This window comes from Gallus gallus, chromosome 2 (assembly GCF_016699485.2).
Source record: "Gallus gallus isolate bGalGal1 chromosome 2, bGalGal1.mat.broiler.GRCg7b, whole genome shotgun sequence".
In the NCBI taxonomy this organism is placed as follows: Eukaryota; Metazoa; Chordata; class Aves; order Galliformes; family Phasianidae; genus Gallus; species Gallus gallus.
In genome coordinates, this window is record NC_052533.1 from 24,733,871 (window position 1) to 24,757,215 (window position 23,345).

General features: G+C 39.4%; 1 protein-coding gene across 4 annotated transcripts in view; it reads left to right on the forward strand.

Annotated features, from left to right (window-relative positions):
- UMAD1 (UBAP1-MVB12-associated (UMA) domain containing 1) overlaps positions 1-23,345 on the forward strand; it is a 68,507-nt gene that overhangs the window by 34,584 nt on the left and 10,578 nt on the right. For 3 of the 4 annotated variants that reach the window (XM_040696539.2, XM_015281903.4, XM_015281904.3), the window contains exon 3: positions 16,203-16,288. In XM_040696539.2, the coding sequence (XP_040552473.1) occupies positions 16,203-16,288 (86 nt within the window). Of the gene's footprint in view, positions 1-16,202; positions 16,289-21,293; positions 21,365-23,345 lie in introns of all 4 variants that reach the window. The other variant, XM_015281905.4, reaches the window with a different exon arrangement.

Sequence of the window (23,345 nt, forward strand, 5' to 3'; positions counted from 1 at the left end):
TGAAATCTGAAATTATTGTTTGCTTGCAGATAAGCATTCAGTTTCTCTTCGTCTTTCACAATGTCTTTTTTTGTTTACCGTAGAGACAAAAAAACAACAAACTTCAAAAACAAATTCTAAATGTGATAACCTTTCTGTATGCAATGTGTTGACTTGTGAAGCCAAACCCACCCACTGGTTTCTTTTCCAAATAGTGAGATTGTTTTAAAAGAAACAGTCAGAAGATACCCAGTGGTGTCAGTTTATGTCGCTTACTACTCTCAGACTGAACTTAAAAAGCAACAAGAATGTTAATTTTGCTAAAAATTAACACTGCAGTGGTATCTATAGCCTAAAAACTGTCCTCGTTAATTGGCCACACAGAACCAACCCTTCTTCAACTCCAAGAAAAGTAAAGTAGTCTGTTTCTGATTTTTTTCCTCTTTCTTCTCTGATGAAAAGACAATGCTCTGAAGCATTTTATAATGTCTAGTTTGTATTTAACCTGATACTTCTAAGGGAGTAAGGTGTAATGAATAAAATGGTGACAGGGAAGCTGTAGGCAATATTTTAAAGAAAATTCCCCAACGGAGCACAACTTTTCTTTCTCACAACTGGGAAATGAGGGAATCTTAACACCACGAAAGGGTTCTGATTGTTTGCATCAGTCAGCATTAACTTCAGGAAAATTCCTGAAGAGTTTCATTTGAATCAAATAGAAAGCGCTTTCAGCTGCGTGCTGCCTCATTTTGACAAAGGCAACAAATGGATTTCACGTTGCCAGATAACTGAAAAATTAAAAATCCAACTGGCCATGCCCTGTTTTGGAAACATTAAATGTAATTCAGCTGTGTTTCCTGGACACGTGATAGGTTGCCTACTAAGACAGTGGTATTAGGATAGCACATGAAACCTACGTAAGGGTTTTGGTTTTGATATTTCCATTAAATCATTTCAACAAAACTGGAAAATTCTGCTTCACCTTTTTGGTGGGTGTTTTGGTGCTTTCTGTGTTTGTGAATAGTTACGTTTTGGTGCAGTTACCTAAAAGAAAAGGAGTTGGTATACAAACATTGTGCACTGAGTTGTATCAAATATAAGTGTTTTTTTTTTTTCCCAAATGCATATTCTGGCTTACTTAGATGCACTTTTCTGTGCTGACATTGTTTTGTTTCTTATGTTGTAAAAAAAGGAGATAAGTTCTTGGAGTGTAGGGAATCAGGAGCTGAGCTGTCATTTGCCTTTATGAGGGGAACTGCAGTTTCTATCACAGCATTAATGTAAATGAATAATAATCATTATCATAATATCTCCCATGAGTTATCCTGTCACTGAATTTGATACGTACCAGCATGAGCAACAATTAGCTGATGGGCTAACAGAGTCCTACTGGGGGGGAGGAGGGTTGTTTAGGTTGGAGCATTGCAGTTCTTATTTAATAAATCTGCAAACTTGCTGTAAACAGCTATTAAGAGAGCCTACAGGAACCCGCCTGGTGTGTGAGTGCATGCCTGGGGGAGGGGTTGTGTTCAGTTTTGCTTTTTAATTCATAGAGGAACGCTGACGTAGAAATCAAAAGCCCAGAGTAAAAAGAAAACACTTGTTTCCAGAATAGTGGAGAGTTTTTTTTTTCCTTTCCTTTTCTTTCCTTCCTTCTTTCTTTTCTTTTTTTTTTCTTTCTTTCTTTCTTTTTCTTTTTCTTTTTAAGTCTTTGACAATTTGGAAGTAGTGCAGTTTGTTTTTATTGTGAAAACTCTCAGGAAGAACAATTCCGAGTCGGTGCCATTATTCCCGGCTGAATGGTGCTGGGTTTGTGAAATGGAGCAGCTGCGGTAGTTTTAGCTCTGCTCACAAAACCATTCGCTTTTTAATCAAGAACTTCAGATTCTGCAGTGGCTGTTGGTGATGGAGATGGCCAGCTCTGCCCTGGGAGACAGCTGCAGTATAATTGAGACAGACTATGTGAAACAAATGTAAATGCCCAATGGGTGTCTTAAGAGCGGAGTACTCACTAAACTGTAACTGAATTGTTGAAAGGACGAGAAGCACTTATACAGGCAGGAATTTACTCCGTGATGAAACATTCTACAGAAAGTGATGTTCTTACATGTATTGCATAAAACAGAGCTGAAGTCTTGGGCACAAGTTGGGGCACAAGTTACCGCGTGCAGTAATCCAGGCTTTGGTGATGGTGCACGTGTGCGTAACTGCACAGTGAGAAATGCTGCGCTCCTCCAAAATGTTGTTACGAATTTGGCTGGGGTCTTTTTCTTAAATTGCCTGGGATGGTTGTCTAAATAACAGTGGACGTGTCACAGTTTTCTACATACGCTTATTTTGACTAATAAAGGTGGTTGTATTTTATGGGACAAAATAGAAGTGAATAGCGGCACTGAGGGCGGCCATTAATCTGCAGTGGCAGTTATGGCAGCTCTGCATTTAGGAGAATTTTTTTTTAAAGCAAGCAGGCATGGGGAAATAAGCGTTCCATCTCATCTGATGTAAAACCTCAGACTGACAGTTTGCTGTAGAAGAGACTTTTCTAAATAGCGATTTTGACTAAACCAGAAATATCTTGCTTCGCAGCACAAATCAGAAAGTGCTGCCCACGTGTTTAAAAAAGAAAAGCAAAGAAAGGGAAAAAGAAAAGAAAAGGTTGAGTTTTAACATTTTGTCAAAAAATTTCATAGTCACCGTTAATCAGTAGCTTGTACTTGGAGCTGGCCAGTTGTGTGTTTTGTGCTGTGCTATACATTCCTCATATACGTGATCGGTTTGCTATGGAGCTGTGGGTAATTGCACAGACCGGAGCATTTCACTCTTTCCAGACCAGCTGTGTCATTCTCTCGCTGCCCTTTTCATAGCATTTAGCCTAACTTTTTCTTTTTAAATACTTCTCCCAACTGCACGAAGGGATCCCTGAAGATAGCAGTCCTTGTGGCAGAATATGATGTTGCTCCTCGATGTCCTCCTTTGTTTTCAAACACTTTGTCCCATTTTATGTTTCCAATGAGTGCGGTCTCAAGCCTCTTTGATGCTGACTAATTGGGGGGGGGGCGGGGAAGACAATGTAAAAGGGTTAATCCGTTACACTGGTATTAATGAGTCAGCTGAATCCCTACCATTCTCTCATTTCTGGTTGACTGAGCACCAATTATCACAAATGACACTTGGTTTTGTGGGGAGCAAGCTGGGAGGATGGTAGGTAAGGCTCTCAGATGAGAGCAGCCTGGACTTGGGTTAATGCAGGTAAATATATTCATGCCATGTGGGCTCAGATAAGAAAATAATCCTGTTTTCCTGCTGGACCCCTGGGAATGCTGAGAGTGTTGGTAGGGCAGCGATATTTTTAGCTGGCACGTGGAAGGGTGGTCGGGTTGTTTTCTGAACTCGGTTCTCTGTTGTGCTGCTGGGGTTTGGGCTGTGGCTGCGCTCACCTGGTGCCATGCGTTAGAGGTGAGGTGATGAAAGAGTCATTATTTGCATAGCTGGGCAACTCCATGCAGGGTCTGTGCAGCTGAGAGCCCCTTCTTTGAATCTGACATCTCTTGTGATATATTAACGCAGCGGTAATGTTCCTATGATCTGTGCTGAGATTTTAATTTACGGTTCTGGGAAAATATTAAAGAGATATTAATTCCAAGATGTAGTGTGTTTTCATTACTTTTGATTGCAACTGAGTAAACTGATTAAAGCATCAAATGCAGAGAATGAAGTCATGCTTCTGAGCGCTTTTGTAGTTACTTTTTATCGTGCTTTTTATTAATTTAGAAATAATTTCAAGCGAGGCAAACTCAGAATCCCTCTTTTATGCGTAAAATTGGAAGAAGGTATAAGTCCAGACAAGCATCTGTTTCTGTCCCCTGCTGTTTGTTGGGTCTTCCTGTGATTTAGGCAGGCATCTCTGTTTGCAGCTCATTCTCTCACTGCAGAGCTTGGTTTACCTGCACTGATGCCTAAGAAGAAGCACATGTGAGGTGGCAGCAATTTGGGATGGATCTCAGGTACCTGGAGCAGGGTGGGTCATCTCTTGTGCTCTGAAGCATTTTCTTCTTCCCAAATCACTTTAGCAGCTGAGGGCTGTAGAAACACACTCACAACCCTCATCTGAACTTGTCAGCATCACAGAGCTTTTCTTCTGATTGCAGCCTTTCAGGAGAGCTGCCTAGGTTAGGTCTACCCTCCGTGCTGCAGAATCACAGAATTATAGGGGCTGGAAGGGACCTCCAGAGATCACTGAATCCAAACCCTCTGCAAAGCAGGCCCCCTGCAGCAGGCTGCACAGGGAGGCGTTCAGGTGGAGAGAATGCTGCAGAAATCATTGCTTACAGGAGTGTTTGACTGCAGGTGCCTTCATTTGGGAGTAGTTCTTCCAATTTAGTCATAGCATGGAAAGATGCATCCCTGCATGTGAAGCAGGTGTGCAGTTGTTACCTTTTGGGAAAGTCTGTGTGCGGTAGCAGCATGGGGAGCCTGGTCTCCTAGCTTCAGTGCCTGTGTTACAGCTGTCCTCCTTCCCAATAAACAAGCCCCCAAATAGTCTGTGCTTTTGTGCACACCTACATTTTAACAAGTTCCAAATCATCATTGTCTTCTAACCTCCAGGGTGCATAGAGAGTGGAGACTGGTTTTAGGCCTTAGTCCCTTATTAATCCCTTTGGGGCAGGACAGTAAAGCAAAGGAATTTTGTCTAACCACAAAAGCTTTAATGTTAACTATAGTGGAATATCTCAAAGACAAAATCCTGTCTTCTCCCATGTCTGTCCTTACTTGTCTTAGAGTTGTTTGGCCAGGAGTGATTTTGAGAGAGGATAATCTGATTCTATGAGGTTGCTGCCTCACAAAACAAAGGTGCTACTTTGTTCCAGTGGGTCTTCCTTTGCCTCAGGTCCAGTGTCCCCTGGACTTTTTTGTGAACCAGCTCTGTTTCAGACAAAAAGGTGGGTGGATTTCTGTTGGCTTAGCTCACAGCAAGGGCAGGGCCTTCCAAAGAGAGGGAAGAGGAATTCACTTCAGAGGAAGCAAATGGCCTCACATCACCTCCCAGGCTGCCCCCCTTATCCAGGCAAAATAAATAAATAAATAAAAGCAAATGATTATGTTTTACACAGAAATATTCCCTCTGGAAAATCTCCCCATCTTAGGCTGTCTGGGCTGATTTTTTGGTCTCCTGAGGGAGGGCCGGGTCCTTCGTCCTGCTGCAAACATATAGTCTCGCTGTTTGGCTTTCTGCAGCCTTGTGAGTTGTCTTTCTTCTGTGTTAGGTTGTGCTCTCCTAATAAAGTGAATTGGCTCAAAAGGATTGAGTGATAGAAAAGGGAAGACACAAGTGAGCTGCTGGATCGCCTCCTAATGTCTCATCAGGCAGCACTGCTAAGGTACCTCATAGCTGGGACTGCTCACTAGAGCAACAGCAGATTCAGCCAGAAGTCCTTCTGGACTGAGAGCTGAACCGATGCCTCGGGGAACTTTACTGGCTCCAGAATGGATGAGGGCAATGGCAAGAGCAAAGTCGAAAGGAAGGAGGGGCCCATCCATCGTGTCAGCCAAGTTGACCACAGCCACATGTGGAATCTGTCCTGCTGCTGGGCTTGCAGGCACCCAGCCTGTGTTCCCCACCTCTTCCTAGAAGGAGACTTGAAATCAGTTGTCTTCTGAGCAGGAGCTGTGTTCTTTGGGGGAGAAAGGAGTGTCAGTTTGTGCTCATGGCCCTGTATTTTTTTCCTTCTAGTCCTCATTGCATACCTGGCTACATAATAGTTGTGGGCAGGTTATGGCATAAGAATTCTAGGTTCCAAATACAGCATACGTTCCTGAGTAGAGTATGTGTTACGCAGTCACTGCATCATGGAAACCGGATTTGGTATTGTTCTGCATAAATCATTAATCCACCGTAGCAGCTGCCAATCATACACAAGTGTTCAGGTCTTTGTGACCTAGAATTTCATCTGCTAGTCTTCAGCTAGTTGAATAGGATCCAGTAATGCAGCTCTGTGTGGGCTGGGTTAGTTTGTGGGCTTGTCGTATACAGACAGCACAATGGTATTGTTGGTCTGTGCTTTTGTGAGTACTGAATTCAGAATTGAAATGGTTAGGAACATGGCTAGAAATAGGAAACAAATGGCTATGATTGTTCTGGTCTCATCTCTGTAAAATTCTTGGTCTTCAGGGTTCATTTCAGTGCGTCTTAAACAAAATGCATCAAAATTGCAAACCTTGCATACACATTTGTTGATATACCACCTAGGGGAGAGGCAGGGCTGCTTCTTTTGGCATGTGGAGCTGTGAGCCTGACTCAGCCACATTGTGAAAACTCACCCTGGGGTAGTGTTGTTCACACTGCAGACTGTATGGCACTTCTTCAAACAGTAGCCAGGAGGGAGTTGCTGGAGGTGTGTAGTTTGTTCTTGTAGGGTGGCCTTGTCTGCTTTTGTTGTGTTGGGTGTTGAGATTGGTACTCATTCTATTCTAACTGTGTTGTGTGAAAACTTTCTGCAGAAGAGTTCCATGTGTTGGGTGTACCTTCCTGGGAACTTTCCCTTGAGAAGGGATTGATGTACAGCATAGACATATATAATCACTGCCATCACACAGCACTACCAATTGATGATAAAAGTTACAGGGAGCTGTGACCTTTCCTCATTTTTACCATTTGTGATAAGAGTACAGTACAAAGCCCTGCCAACATTGTTTAAATGGAAACAAAAAAACAGTCTACTGGTAATGTGTTAAAGTGAACATTTCCATGTTGCTTACATGCACGTCAAAGATAAACAAGAAGTTCCATAGTGTAGTTTCTCCTACAAAGCTGGCTTTAAAATAAAGTTCCTAGAAATACTAAACCAGCTTAAAGCACAGAAGTAATTGGAAAATAACACTTTAATCCAAGTTAATCCACATTTATTGACCTACGTGCTCTAAATAAATAAATAAATAAACACATAAAATTATGTTGTCCTTTAATCATCTGTGAAGCTGGTTGTTCATGAGTAAAGTCTGCCCGAAGATTAGCTGCTGTACTGTTTTTGCCTTTTCTGAGGACAGAGTAAATGGATTTATGTTTTATTTTATGTGGAGACTGCCTAATTCTTAACCTCTTTTGTTGGTTTGCCTTTAGATTTTAGATCTCCTTCCTGAGGCTGAGGGAGTTCAGAAGGTTGTAGCAATAAAATGAAATTAATGTTCTAAACCAAAACTGATGTATCAAGGAGCTTTAGAGGTAGAGGTGCCTGAATAAGGTCTTATAATTGCTTTTGGATGTAGGTTTTCCTTCTTTCATGTTTACAACCATTGTGTAAAACCTTTAGATTTATTCATAAGCTTGTATTTGCTACTACACAAACTCCAAACAGAGTATTTATGCTTCTTTTTAGAGGAAAACAAAATATGCTGTGCTCATAAATATACTGCAAGCACATGTTTGAAATGCAAAAGCAACAGTGGTTGTAACATAAGGTTTTCCCCTTACAACTGCCATTATATACATGGATTGATCCCAGCAATAAGGCTGCCTTCTAGAAAAGCACTTAGAAAAATGAAGGGTAGGAAACTTCTTGAGCCAGAATACTGTAAGCCTCGTTGTCTGTAATGCGTTGAAGAAAAGCTTTGATATTATGACTTAACTTTTGTCATCTGATATATCAGTGCCTGTGAGTCACTTATTCACATACAAACTGTGTATCAGTGAATCCATATAGCCCTAACCCTCAGTTTCTCAAAGAGCTCCTTGAAGATCTCCTAGTCCTTCTACCCCTCTACAATAGCCATAGCTATTTCTCTGCATTATGTGGTGACCTTAGCTTCTTACCCTTCCCTTGTCATCGTTTGCAGTGACCAACCACAGCAGTATTTGCTAATTGTGCTGCCAACAGGCCAAGAAGTACAGAGAGCAATGGGATTCTCCTTCAGCAAGAATACTTGGTCTCATTTTACTGCCCAGCTACAGATGATTATATTTTGCAGAAATCTTATTCTTCTGTGCCACTATCAGCCATATTTGACGTGTTTTTCTTTCTTATCAGGGAGAGAAGTTTGGTCATGTAAATCTAATTCCTTTGGAAACCAGCTTAAATTTGCAATATTTGTTGATTTGCATTTATGTAACAACTCTCACTTGCAAATATGAGACTATCCACACTGAAATTTTTGGTAGACAAATCATTTCAATACATGCTGGATCTAGCGGTGTGGAGGTTTTACAGTGTAACCAAGAGACTGATCAGGCAGACTACACTGCAGATTTTTACATGCCAGGAGAAGCTTTTCTGTGCTGACCAAGGTGGCTTCCAATATGCTGTTTTCTTCCGACCAGGATAAATGAACCACGCTGTGAATAAAGCAGGAGGAGGCCTCAGCCTCATGATGACATGCAGACAGTGAAAAAACCCTAATTTCATTGTGAAAAACTGGCCGTTCTTATGTTTCTCTCTAGGTTAGTTGAACTAGTAGCAAGAAAATAATACTGTTAAAATGTTTTTAAGGGAAGGTTGCTCACCAGCTCTATACTCTGTGAGCTGTACCATTGTCTTCAGCTAAGTTTGTTGTTGTTACTGTTTCTACATAGCCTTTTGCTGCTTGCTCATCAGGAACGAGGAGGTAAAGACTTTTATTGTTCTGAATTTAAACTTTTTATCATCCTTCCAATCAAACTAAGAAAATGCAAGAAAGACTGTGTAGATAATGACTTTCATATCCTCATAAAAGGTAAAGATGCAGTTAGGCAAGAGAAATAGAGCAAATAAAGGTGGAGAATATTATCTTTACCTCCCTCCCTTGGAAAAACCAAAAGGATCCAGGAAGAGACTGCAATCCTAAGAGAGCTTTCAAACTACTTCTTTTGCAATTGCTGCATACCAGACTATCCATATAACAAAGGTGGATTATAATGAGTCACTGCCCAGGAAGTAGATTTGAGCGTGCGGTGGAAAGGAAAGAGATAATATAGTTCAAGTCTCAACTTTTCCGAACATCGAAAAATTTAAGGGACTTCTTGTTTTATTCTTAACCTGAAAACAATCTAATTATTCTACAGGATGATTAAGCTGGTTTAGATGACCAGGGCAGTAAGCTCTTAGTGATTATTCAAACAGTAAGTTTAAAGAAAGAGCTAATTAATTTATAAAGCCTTTCTTAAAGACAAGAGGAAAAAAAGAAGTACATTAAATGGCTTGTTTCCCCAGTAAAGTACGATTCACTTGGGCTTAGAAGGTTGTGTTTGTTTTTATATGAAGAGGAAGGGTTCTATGGACAGAGAAGGTGAGTGATGGAGAACGGAAGATTCTTTAGTAATTTCAGATTCTGCAGCTGAATACGTGTGGAAGCTGACCTATGGCATCTAGTCTGTGTATGCCAGGCAATCAAGTAAAATCTTTTTAGAGACAACGTTCATGAAAAATGTTAGCATATCATAGATATGCTGTGGGTTACCTGTAGAGCACTGTCAGTTTAACGTGGGATGAGTAGCAAAGAGTTTGGAAGCCCTGCCTTAGGTGTAGGCACACGTGTCCAGGTAAGCATGACTGTTGAGTCAGGGTGACCTGGAGGACCTACACTTCTGTGGCATGACTGGTATTTTCAACTTCTCGCTTATGAAGTGATTGAATGTGTTGTAAGCCCTTGCATCTGTACTGCACTGGTTGCTTCAGCACTAAGGATGTATTGGGTAGAAAGACACTGATAACAATCTAAGATAAAGAAGGTGTGGCAGCGTATAAAGTAATGAACTCAAGAACAGGATTTCCAAACAGCAGAATGGAAGAGTGAGGTCTGCTGAAAGTGATGAAGGAATTCAGTGGTTTTGTAGGCTACTTGGAAAGGTTGGTAGGAGCACGTAATGGAGAAGGTACTTGCATGGAAGCATCAAACCAGTAAAACAGAATGGGATTGATCCCTAGTGTTTCTTTTTGCTTTCTGTGGGAGTATCATGCTTGCTTTTCCTCTTAATAAGGTCTGGACCTTTTGCAAATGCAAAACACTTTCGATAATGTTTACCTTGCTACATTTTTCCACCTCCCTTTTCACAAGTTTGCAGAAACCATTTTTTCAGAATTCTCACTCTGCAGTGTTTATATAAATTTTCTTATGGTTCATCAGAACAATTACAGAAGATACTGCTAAGTTTTACTCCTGATAAAAGCTTCATTTATAGGTATCTTAATACCCAGCTATAAAAGCACTGTTGAAATTCAATATAAGGCTGACAAAGATTTACTGTGGGCCTGCTTAGTCTAACACAGACCTGTGCTTTAGCATGGGCTTACACAGATTTCCCTCTCATTCACCCTTATGCTGCATGAACTCTTAAACTCTTGGTTTGCTGAAAGTTGCAGCTGTGGAGAATCTTTTTGCTGATATATTGGATTTTAAGGGGGTATTATTAGCTTGTTGAAATGAAACTGCTGTTGATATGAAAAGCTCTAATATGAAACCAGGATGAGATGATCTGAAACTAAGATGACTTCATTGTTTCACTGACTATATATATTCTTATAAGTCTACTATGTCTTGGTCATATGCATATAGCAACTGATGAGAATTAATGTAAAGTTTGTATAGCACAAATGCTATACAAACTGTTAGTCCTGTTTTAAGAAAAGAGAACCACTCATCCATCTGCATCCCATCTCTCCCACTGAAGAAGACAGCACACGCGGCTCATGCCTTACTTGACTAAAGTAGATCAGTGAGTAATACGTTAATTTGTAATGGGAAGTGTCAAATCACTTACAATTTATTACAGTTTGCTGTAATATTGTACTGTTATGATCATTAACAAATATTTCTAAAGTTCTTTCCTTTGCCTTCTGTTAACAGTCCTGGTCCCACAGAATCAGCATGATTTTGTGCTCTGGATACTGCCATCTGTGTTCCTTGGGACGACTCCACTACACTCCACACCTCACTCTTTGGGCAGGATGTACCTAGAAAAGATATTTCACTGATATTCTGGATTGGCAGCTCAGCACTCTTCCCTGGCACTGCATGTGGCTTTGGACTTTCCTTGTAAGGAACCACAGCAGTTGAGACAAAGCTTGAGGCTGGAAATAGTGGTGAGGAGAACAGCAGCAACATGGCATCCATTGCTGGTTGCCTGTCTGCTATATGCACAAAGAAAGGAAGAGGAACTTTTTAATAAATCACTTTGGAGTTAGACTGGAAGCAAACGGATGCTCAAGGAACTCAGAATGTGGAGATGAGGCAGGATGTACAGAATGAGGCAGGAGAAGAGCAATGCTGTCAAACCCCTTTGCACAGAAGTGAGGTTGCAGGGGAACCTGAGAGTCATATGTGCAGAGGAGAGAGGGATTTACAGTACTTGAATACCTCCCCAGAATTGATACCATAGTAGTGTTGCATCTGTCAATGAGCTGAAGTTTGACATTCTGTTAGTGACTTAAAATTACTGTGTCTATTTCAGTGAAGGAGGGGAAGGTTTCTGAGTAGCAATAAGGGGTGAGAAACTGCAGTAAAACCTCTATGCTTCTATACCATCAGCATCTCCTGTTTTCAGATCCTACTAATTCTCTCTTAGAACTATTTGTCTTTTTATTTTCAACCAGAAGTCAGAATGCTATTTCTTCCTGCCATTTTTTAGGTAGGAAAGAAAAAGTGATGACAAGCAGGAAATAGTTAAACAATCAACTAGAGTATAATGGAAAATAACAACCTTCATTTTGAAGCTGAAGGTGGAAATTTTTGTATTTGGTATCTCATTACTGCTTGCTGTGTTACACGTGGTTCACTTTCTTATTGGATTCTTATGCACACCAGGCCAAATGGCAGTCTAAGATAAGAAGGCTCTAACATGTATTTACAGTTCTTTTCTCTTTTTTTGGGCTGAGGGTGGGATAGACTTTAAAGTGCTGTCTGTTGATCAAGAGACTACACAGCGTGAGGATGACAAAATGCTGGGAGAGGAAAGAGTATAAATAGAAACCCCACTTCCTTGTTGAGTAGAAGCCAAACTTGTGGTTGCACCTTTATATACAAGAGTTTCTGAGGTCTGGATAGGCAGCTAAATGCCAAATGTTGAAGATGCCAAAAATTCTGAGATCTGAGGGAGTTGTACATACTGCAGACTAACCTGGGTGTTTCTTTCCTGGTCAACACCTGTCTGCAATTTGTGGACAAGAAGACGGTGCTGGTGGAACCTGGGGAATGTTGGTGTGAATCCAGCACAGAGTGGAAGAAAAACCTGTGTCTGACCTTCGAGTGCAACATCATTCATTCGGACCCGAAAGAGGTTAATACAACCTGAAAACAGCCTCCCAAGGCTGAGAATTGAGAGCGTCTGGAAAGCAGGATAATTGTCTACTGCTCTCTTTTCAAATTTGAAAATATATTTCCATTGTTCAGTAAGAGAATATTTTTCAGGAATAAGCATGACTTTTTTCCTGATAAATTCACCAAGTGATCTCCTGTATGTCACTAATTATGCCACTGATGTTTAAACCACATTACATTGCACACAACATCCCTTCATTACTAATGCTTAGATTCTCAAAATAGTACATGATGTATTAAATACATGACTTCAGTTTTTTTAATACGAGTTTTATGACTAAAACTTTGCATAATGCTTTTAAGCCAGAGGATATATGAGCCAGAATCTAATTGTCTTGTAAAATGAATCATTTTGCCTGTTATCTCTTCATTAAAATACAGCTCTAAACTTGCTCTAGTTCAAACAAATTAATTCAAGAAATCTTATTGCCTGTATTTATATGGAGGTTAGGCAGGATGATTACAGTGGTCCCTCTGGCCGTATCTATCAACATATTTATCATTCAGTTCTGATGAAAGGCTGGATGGGGAGCGCTGGTAGCCCTGGCTACTAAGGTCACATGTTCATGATTTTTCCAGAGCCAGATCTCCATTGCTTAGTTTGGCAAAATTATAATTACATACTTATTTGTATCGGGAACGTGTAAGAGTTTTTTTTTTTCTTTTGGTCAAGGACTATAAACTTGAATTTGTAAGGTGCTCAAAAGAATCCATCTTAGTTCTCTCTGCCAAAAGTCTGCTCTTATGGGATGTCTGTTCGGGGTTCACCTTCGTCCACCATCCTAACATCTGGGTAGACAAGAAGAGATTGTAGGGAGAAGGGGAAAACCAGATCAGAGGGAAGCATTTGAGAAGCGAGACTGACAAGGGAAGAGAAACTTTGACTTGCAGTTAAGGAAGAGTTTAGAACTGAAGTCAATGGGAAACTAAGGAAAGCTGAACAAAAAAATTGGGGGTGGCAAAACAGGATGGGTTGGTTATAGCAAACATGATAAGGCTGGGAACTGGTAGAGCTGGGAGAGGCTGGGTTTGGGGAGGTATGTGAAAGTTAATTCATCACTTGGGCTAATAGAAATTAGGATGAGTAATCTATTTGGATACTTGAGATAGGAACCAGGTGAAGAAGAAAACCAGAAATAGTGTTTTCTCCAGAAAATTGTTCTGTTCTCATGGACATCTTAAGCAGTTTAGTCTACAGCTGCCTATAACTTCATTAATTCAATTAATACCCATCTTTATAAAGTTTATGTGTTATGTTTGCAGGACTGAATAACCGAAAATTTGGAAGGATGCTGAGCTTTTCCCATTTGCACTTTTTTTTTAGCAAGCAGATCTGCATTAAAGTTCAGCTTACAAAGTCCACTTGAATTGTGAAATAGCATAGATGCTATGAGCTTGCCACCTGTGGGAGCTGGATGTCAGAGTTCAAAGTGAAAAGATACTTCTTTTCTCTCCCAGTAAGCTATTCTTGTTCTTTCATTTCTTGTGAATGTTTCTACATTTTTGACCTTTTGGTCCTGATTTCAGGCTACCATTTATTTTCATCTGAAGGAAAACTAATCACAGGAAAAAGAGTATATTCCAGATAGCGTTAGCACATATCAAATCGGTCCTTTGTTTCTTTGAATATAAAAACTTTCAAGTGCTTTCTAAGGACAGTCTGTAAGGACAAGGAGAAAAAAATCCCTTGCAACTCTCTTTTGCTGTGTTTATGCATACACCCGACTCTACCCAATGTGAGTCATCTCATTGATCTCAATTAGCTGTCCCTTTGCTGCTGACCTGCTAACCAGCTCTGCCCTTTCACTCCTGATTAGGCTTTGTCCAGCTAGCTACAGCCTGCTCACATCTTCACAAGGCTCCACGCAGCCAGCACAAGTTCCCCTGACAAATCCTGATCTCAGGGAGGGGTATCCTGTGTTTTTCCTCCTGCATCTTTTATTGAATGTAGGACTGGGAGGGAGCACAAAAGGTCATTCATCCTCCTTGTGTTGGCAGGACTGAAAGCATTCATAACAGATTTCTTCAAACCTCTTTCAAAAATCCTTCAGAGGTGGACATTCCGCTGCTTCCTCAGGTAGTTGATTCTTAAGCAGCCTTACTTCTGGAGAAGCCCATCTTGCTAAATATGCTCATATCTTTTACTCTCCCCTTCCTGCATCTGCCAACTATTTTTGTGTCTCCTCAAGTTTTTGCAGTATTTCATTGCACGTAGCATTTACAAGGTCTCTTAGTTTTTGTTTGCAGTCCTCTCCTTCATTACGTATGTAAACTGAAGGTTTGAGATAGTTTATTTTCATGGCCATTACTTATACCATTATCTTATAGGTGCTTACAAATTTTGTTTTTCGGAGTACTGTGGGGAAGAAATGCAGATGAACTGACTCCTAATCTCCTTTGTTCTCTTCCCACTTCTTTTCTATTCCTCCCACCCCCTTTCTTTTTTAAAAGAGATGATGTGAATGTGAGTACTTTCGAGTTTTTTATATAGAGAATTGCAAGTTTACTGAGAAGCATTTTTCAGTTCCAGAAAAGGTCTTGACAGGCTTAGACACTAATGGAGCTAGTAGGCATTAGTGACCTTCAATTATTAAAATATATTAAAAACATACCCAATGACTAAATATTGCTATTGTTTTTTTTTAAGAAATTTTACTAGGTATTACATTGTACCCAAGGGTACTTGGGGGTGGGTGACAGCTTGGTGCAAGGCTGCATGGCCCCAGGTGCCACCAGCTTCCAGGCTCAATGGACATGGGCAGAAGCTGGCCGCTGTCCTCGTGGGCTCTTCCAGGTGCCCCAATTCTAGCAAAGCCAAAAGCACAGGCTTACCAAAGTAGTAAAATTAAAGTAATGTGAACCCTTTCATTTAGAACTGTGGCTGCAGGACTGTTTTTAAGAACGCAGGCTTTCAAAATAATCTGCTGCAGAAAGCACCATCAGTTCAAATAAAAATAAAACCAGAATTATGCAGCTGAATCTTTTTCATCTCTCTAAGTTGTCTCTTACAAACTATTTGCTGAGTAGCACTAACAGCATAAGGAGATAAACCACAGGATCTTCACAATTTCTTGTACAGCCTCTCTCAGACAAAGGCAATTACAGAAGATAGACTGGTATTGGGTTGGTTTTGGGTTGGTTTTTTTATTTTTTTTATTCTTTTATTTTTTTGATTGGTAGACTTGTTTTACTACCTTTACATTTTTAAGAAAGTTGCTAATGTTACCTCTCTTTCCAATACCATTTAATTACACTGTCTCTAGTTTATTGCTGAGATCTGCCCATGTGAGATTGGCACTAGCTGTAGCTTTTCAAATAAACTGGAATCTGTGGCATCAGTGTTATCCTGGGCAGAGGTAGCTGTGGCCATGCCATGGGAGAAAAGTAGTGGCCAGTGTGTCCTCTAGTAATTTTCCTTGATGGCCAAAACCAGGGAATTTCTCTGCGTATGCTACTCCTCTTTTTTGGTTCTCATGCACAGATATGCCCTGTGCAGAACCCAGGTTGTAAATGAGAATGGAGTGGCCATGCATGTGTCCTCTTAGCTTGACCTGGGCCTGAGACACGACTGACGCATGCCCAGCTGTGGCCTTTACACCACATCCTCTCACTGGTGCGTCTCCTCCACTTGACATGTTGCCACTGTTAGAACTTAATGGTCCTAAAGTCTTAGAAAAGAGAAGCCCTGCTTCCTTTCTTTCTTTTTCTTTGTTTCTCTGTATCTTTCACTTTAATTGTTAGAGACGTATTTACTCCAAGTTTTTGCAGACTGCTTCTCAATGCTTGTTTCCTTGTGTTCAATGTTAAATATAACTTTGACAACAGAATTCTCCCTTTCTAAAGGAATTGTACAATATGACTTTAGGAAGACTCAAGATGGTTTCTTCCTCCCTAACATGAAGGATTTTAGTGACTTAATAGGTATTTTCTGACTTCCATAGGTGACACAGCTGATGACCAAAATAGAGAGACAAAGGACAAAACTTCATTTCCCGAGACCAGACCGATATACAACCAGCCTCCACAGGTAGGAGACTACTACTTTACTCATGCATGAAGAAACTTTGATAGCAGCTCATGTGAGAAGTGTAAATGTCCTGCAGAAGGTTTCAGCATATTCATATCTATTGATTAAGTGCTTACTCAGCCTTTCTTGCCATCTATCATAGAAGAAGCATTATTAAAATGTAGATGGTAGTACTATCATGACCACCAATATTGAATGGAAAAAGATACAGGTATAAGGCTGGACTGTGTGGTTATTACTGTGTATCTTGTTATTATACTTGAGATTTGCAACAATGGAACTGTGGCTAGAGTGTTAATGAATTGTGTACAAGTATTAGTACAGTGAGCAGTGATGGAAAATGTCAGACGTTTACGTAAGTTATTTCCACAGCTACCACTGTAAGTTACATGTTGTACATGTGAGAGTATAATGGACTTTCTTTACTGTGTGTTCGCTTTCTGTTTCAGTGCTGTGTGGCTGTAAATATGAACATCTTTTTCTTTACATTGTTTACTTAATATTTAATCTATGTATACCTTTCCAAAAGATTTCAGCATATAGCATACACACATTTTTTTCTTCATCACCTGCTTTAAATGTGCTTTTGCAATAAGCATGAGCCTGTTTTCCATTGCTGCATAGTCCTAGGTAATTGCAAGATAACACTGCACTTTATTTTTAGGTGCTTTGGTGGCACATTTTTTTTTCCTTAACCCCTTATTTCTCTGTCCCTTTCTCATATCAAAACTAACCATGTCTCTCTCATCCCAGCACCATTGTAATATTTATTACTGCTAAGCCCTTGTAAGCCTTTGGAGTATCAGAGGTGTGTGTGTCACTGTTGCTAATCTAAGAGCAGACAATGCCTGTGGGGGTGCACTCTAGATTCTCATTTTTAATTTTGAATTAAAAACTGTGCCTTATATGGAAATCTTTCATTCACCATCAGTAGTGAAAGCTTTGCCTTTTGATAACATAGGATTATAAATCAGCCAGAGTTAATAGCAAAACTTTAGTCTGATTTCTGAATCCGTGCACATCTGAGCAAGGTGTTTTGCCATTTTGAGGCAGTAAAATGCCACAGTATTGTGGTTACTGACTGCACATAGTTTCCCTTAATGTGGTGTCATCACTAGTTGTTGCGAGCTGCCAGTGACTGTAGTTCTGTGGAGCTTCAGAATAGGAACTGCACTCTTACAAGTTAGAGGAAAGAAGTAGGTTTCAAAATAAAATAGCAAGTGTTACCATGAAAATAAAATAAATATTTATTTTATTTTTTATATTGAAAGGCTTACATGTCACCAAAATGCTTGTATGAATCAACGTCAGTTAAATTAAGAGACAGCATTTTAATTCCAGTCTCTGGATTTCACGTGTTTGGACTTCATGTTTACTTGAAGGAGTTCTCAGTTTCTCAAATTAAATAGAGATCATGGAAATGAAATTGATAGTTTTGGCTGTTAGGATAGCAATATTTCTGTTTTCAACAGTGAGTATATTTTTAAAGATTTGGGGGAGAAATCTACCAATTTAAGTAAAGTGGAAAAGCATTGTATTTTATACTCAGTATGTCATAGAGACATAGAACAATAATTGAAATAATAAACTTTTTAGCATTAAAACAAGAATACTTTAAAAACATAGTATAGCATGTTAAAATATATTTGTTAAGCTGCAAAGTAATGCCAGATATTTCCCGTGCATAGCTGAACAGAAAAGTTGCTGGAAACTTGCTTCTGTTTTTACACATTATACATTTGACAACTTAATAGGTGTTGACTTTGTAGAACATGAAGGAGTTCTTTTAGAAATATGATTTAAAGAATAAAGTCATACTTTGTTTATTGGTCACTTCCTTGTCTGAAAGGGAAATGATGTTACATTTGATTTTTGAAGAACATGTTTTCTGGAGTATGTTATTGTAACCATTGTAATCTTTGGAATTTCCCATTTAGGTACTACCAGGCTCATTTTCTGCACAGTTATTGAATTCTCAAGTACATATGTTTGTACAGTATCGCTTTATTTATATAAAACTAATGCACAAATAAAATCTTGAGGCAAGATTGTTTTGCTGTAGCTTGCAACATTTAACAGAAGCTCCTATAGCAATGGCAGTCCCTGCAATCTGCATTGCTTTATGAGGTTTCCTTGTTGCGTGTGGTGCTGTTAGAGGAACTGCAGGTATCTACAGCCTCATTGGAGGAAGAGTGTTTTCACTGACCAGCTTCACTCTGCTACAGAGTGGGGACAGAATCTCGTGCTGTGAAGAGTCCCACGTGGAGTGTCTTCTCCATCACCAGCTTGCAAGGGTCCTGATGCCCAGTTAATCCTAGGGAACTTGGAGGTCAGGCAGGGTAATGAGCGCTCTGGGCACAATCAAACACACAGCATCCCACAGACATGTACCATCCCCATTAGCATGTGCCATCCCACAAGCATGTGCCATCCCACCGAAGCTGCTTCAGGCTCGTGGACTACAAGTTGCACGCGCATTTAAGTGCTTTTCTGGATGGGGGCCAAAGTGCTCAGTGCTCTGCAGGACTGAGAACTTAGATTAGTCTCTTTGTGACTGTGAAACACAAAGCTTCTAGTTGTAACTGCAACACCGTCACAATAGAAAGAGATATTATGGATTTATTTTTTCATGCTTGTGGGTTTTCCATTCCAGATAATTCAATCTTTATCTGCTTTCATTGGGAATTCAAGGTTACAGAAAGTAACCAAATGGAAGTGGTTAGTTTTGTATATGCAGAGTGCTAGAAGCCCCAGTAATGTGGTGGGGTTATTTTTCATAATGAGCTGTTCCGTTGTTAAAGCAAAGTAGTGCAACCGTGTATTTTTGTCCTACTGTGAGAGCAATTATATAGCACGTCTATTAGGAGACATGAAAAATATTTTTGGCAGATGGTATGGCTGTGAATTAGGATTTATGAAGATTATTGTATGTCTGGTGTGCAGGGCACCTGGGATTATTAAATTGATGCAAGAAAGAAAAAAAAAATCTGATAATAGCTGCAGTGTTTTGCATCTCCCTACTGTCACCTTAAGAAGCAATTCATGTTTATTTGATATTGCACTTCTGGATAATCTGACATACGCTCTTTAGCCAACAGATGTCAGCAGATTTAATGGGTGGAAACCATACCAGTAAGTGTATTAAAATAAACTACCAAAAATGAGAGCCACGTTTAAATTGTGAATTAAGATTTTTTCTCTTACTGTGTGTTGGTTTTTGTTTTATTTTATAGTCCTGTTTCTCCCTGAAATACTTAATTGCTATTGCTTTCTATCTAAGGAGCTTGTTACGTGCTTTCTAGGCCAAGAGAGAATCCTCCAAGGGATTGCTTAATCCATAAGTACCTAATTTATATGTTGTTGTTATAGCCACTCTTGATTATATACCTTGCTGTGATACTTATCATCATAGGACATAGCCTTTGTTATGAATTGCAGTCGTTCTGTTATAGCTCTTGTGACCTTTCTTGGCATAATTTAATACTACAAACTGAGAATGTAGCAGATAGAAGGGCTGTGTTTCCTGAAGTAAATTTACAATTATCCATGGCTTTTTTGCACTGTGACACTGCACAGTGCACTATTTTGGCTGAGTTCCCAAATAAATTAGAAGAAAACCCAAACTTTTATATCAGAATTTGCAGATAATATCCTCGTTACTTTGATCCTTCTTAAAGCTCTTCTATTTAAGGATTCCACATAAATGTAAATAACAATTCCCTTGGCTGTATTTGTCAATTGGGAAGACAGAAACACTATTAAGATATAAAATATCAAGGATGAGATAGTGGAGGTTGAGTGCACAGTATAAAAGTGAACAAAAAAGAATTTATTGTTACTTTTACTGTTCTGAAGAAATAGTAAATCTTGCTGATTGTGATAGACTTTTAAGATCTCCTTTAGAGCAGATAACCTGGAATTGGTCCGATATAACTCCAGGATATGAATAATGCTAATGTTACCTTCTTTTCCTTTTAAATATATGTGTATATTAATCAGTTCTTCCAGACCTTTCACCGTCCAGTTTTCACTAAAGCCTGGCTCTTGTGAATATTTTTCCAGGTTAGCAGAAAATGAGGTATTACTGATTGTGCCTTCATTTATTTACCCAGCTCTTAGTTTTCAGTTCAGAGTTCCTGCATTTAAAGGCTCAGAATGAATGTTCAGGGTTAGTTTTACTGCATCTTTTTAAATTCCCCACATTTGCTTTAGAAAAGGTGGTTTGTGTATCAAAATCATTAAAATTATTGGCCAGTGTTTGTGGTTAGTCTGCTCCACTTTGACAAATGCTAATGATTATAGAAAATGTAATTAAAAGAGAAAAAAAAAAAAGAAAAAAGAATGGAAAAAAGAGCCTTCTTAAGCTGGGATTCTAGCTGTGTCCTGGTTAGATTAATTGCTTGTCATATGTCATATTAACTACAAGTATTTCTTCTTCATCTATAAAGCCCTTAAAGCACATTGGTCCATATTTTCTTTCCTCTTAATTGGGCATGTAAGCAGTAATCACTTAATGAAATTATCCACTCTTAGGAGGGACTGGAATAAGACTGTCTTCATCGGGTCATCAAGCACATACTTTTCTCTGAATGCTGGTGCCTTTGGAAGAAAGATGTGTTTTGCTCAGCTTTTGTGTATGATTTTATGCTGTAGGAAGTGAAGTTACTTTTAAAAAGAGATTAATAGTTTTCAGTGTAGATGCTTTGCAATGGACATCATCTTTTGTAGCTCCCTCCATCCTATGCATGTATAATACACAGCTGGGGGACTTGCGTTTTCTGTGCAGACACAGATAGAGAATCCCTACAAAGTAGAGCTACTGTATGATAAGGAAGTCACACTACGTGGTTGAGATCTTACTGAGAAGGAAGGTAAACAGCCCAATCAGCTACAAATCAGCTATTACACCGTAACTGCATATGTATATTTCATAAAGCTTAAGTACATTGCTTGTATTGCTACCAGTTTGATAATCAAAATATCTAAGGGTTTTTTTTCATACTAGGAGGATCTCCAGAACTTACTGACCAAGGGACTTCTGCCTGCCATCCACAGATGGGCAGATGGGGGGTGCAGGTGTGTGTGTATATGTTATATATAAGTATATTATGGATACATGCATGGACGTGTAAAATTTAAGCAGTATGATCATCTATAAGAAGGTCTGCTTCTGCACATCACAGAGGATAAGTTACTGTGGCTTAGTGTCAGCCACTACGAGTGACTTAGAGTCAGCCAATAAGAGCTGGTCATGTCTTAGAAGAGCACCACCTTATAGAAGTTTTTTCAGTCTTTAAGAGATTAGTTAAACTTATCTGTGTAACATCGTAGACAACGGGGGTTACTTGCGATCTGTAGTAATCATAGTAATGTCAAGAATGCTGTCAGTTGTCTTGTTTTTAAAGGGTAGTATTATATTTTTAGATCTAGGGAACTGGATTGGGAATGGAGAGGTGTGAATTAATGTGGTTGCCACCAGCTTTATTACAAAACATTTTTCTGTGGTACTTTGCAAATTAGTGCTACTTGTAATGTAGTCCCCTTGTTTAACTTATGTTGAGGTTTCACGGTGACAAGAACTGAGGATGCTTAACATTCTTTTGAAAAGGAGCTTTGAATGTTCTGTGTGGTTTGAATACACATGTAACCTGGAGCATAGTCCCAGCAGAGACATTTGGGATCCCTACTGCCCACTGCCATTCTCAAACTCAGAGTCAGGATGGGATTGGTCTGCCCATTGGTGGGATTTGTGCAACAGGAAAGAAAACTGCCTCCTGTAGGGAAAGAATGGCACACAGCCGTGGTAGATTTTCATTGTTTAGTGCCTATAATTAGCACTGTACACACCCACATGTAGCAGTTAATAAAATAGGAAAATTGTCCTGATTGGCAGACTCTGCATTTTTGAGAGGTAGGCTGTCATAAAGGCACACATGCTCCATATGACGACCAAGGCTTGTGTATGCAGGAACACAGTTTGCATACCTTGCTATTTAGTTTAGGCAGAGATTCATTGTACACTTACTGTAATTGCATGCTTATTCAGTTACATTGGATTATTATTTGTAAAGGAGATGCTCAAATTGGGTGCCCAGATGTTCACATTTTCAGGCTTTGTCTAATTTTGGAATCTTCTGACTAACTTAATCCCTAGATAAAACGACTGCTTATCCTATATCTCTTGCCCAAAGACATGCGGTTGGACTAAAAGCCAGTAATGCTGGTTCACTTCGCTGCTGTCAACACATTGATTGGTCAGCCATCCTGCCTCTGGGAGTAACCCTTCTGGGCTTTCAAAATATTAAAATTGATCTAAAATACATTTTAGATCATACATCACTTGATGAAACAGTGTGCTAATACAGCCTGATGGAACTGTGATATTTACAACGTGATGCATTAGTGTAAAATGGTGGCTGAAAGACCACAGTATAGGTCAGCTTATTAATAATTACTCTAAACATCACGTAAGGAAAGTAGCAGTGTCTTTGGGTTAGTTTCTCTGCCACTGTCAGGGAAAAAAATAAATAAAACAAAACCCAGCACTAACCAGTCCATTTTAATGGAAAGGAAAAAAATGATGTGAAAACTGCCTTATTTAAGTCCAAAATGCAAGTATTGGTGGTAGGACAGGAATATGTTTCTGTGTAGTTTCCATCAGTGTGACTTGATCCTTCCACCATAACGTGCTTTTGCTTTAATTTGTACCTTAAAAATTTCCCTCAAAACTTCACCACTCCTCCACTGTATTGCATTTTAAGAAGACTCTCCACTGAGTAGCTCATAGCAAAATTTGTTCTGAAGTACTTTTTAATTAGATATGAAGATAAAATGGGCTTGTTTGCAAATTTTTGTTTGATTCCACGTGATTATAAATGTTAAGAATACTTTTCTAGTGTCACAGTGCAGTTAGTAGACCTGCTTGATAAAAATGAATCTGTTTTAAGTATCAAAAAGTTGCCCTTTCTTTTCACTATGGTCCAGTTATCTTCCTTTCACAGAGAACCACGAGGTCAACAGAAAGAGATGACCAGTGTTTGTTGCTTTTTGTCTTATT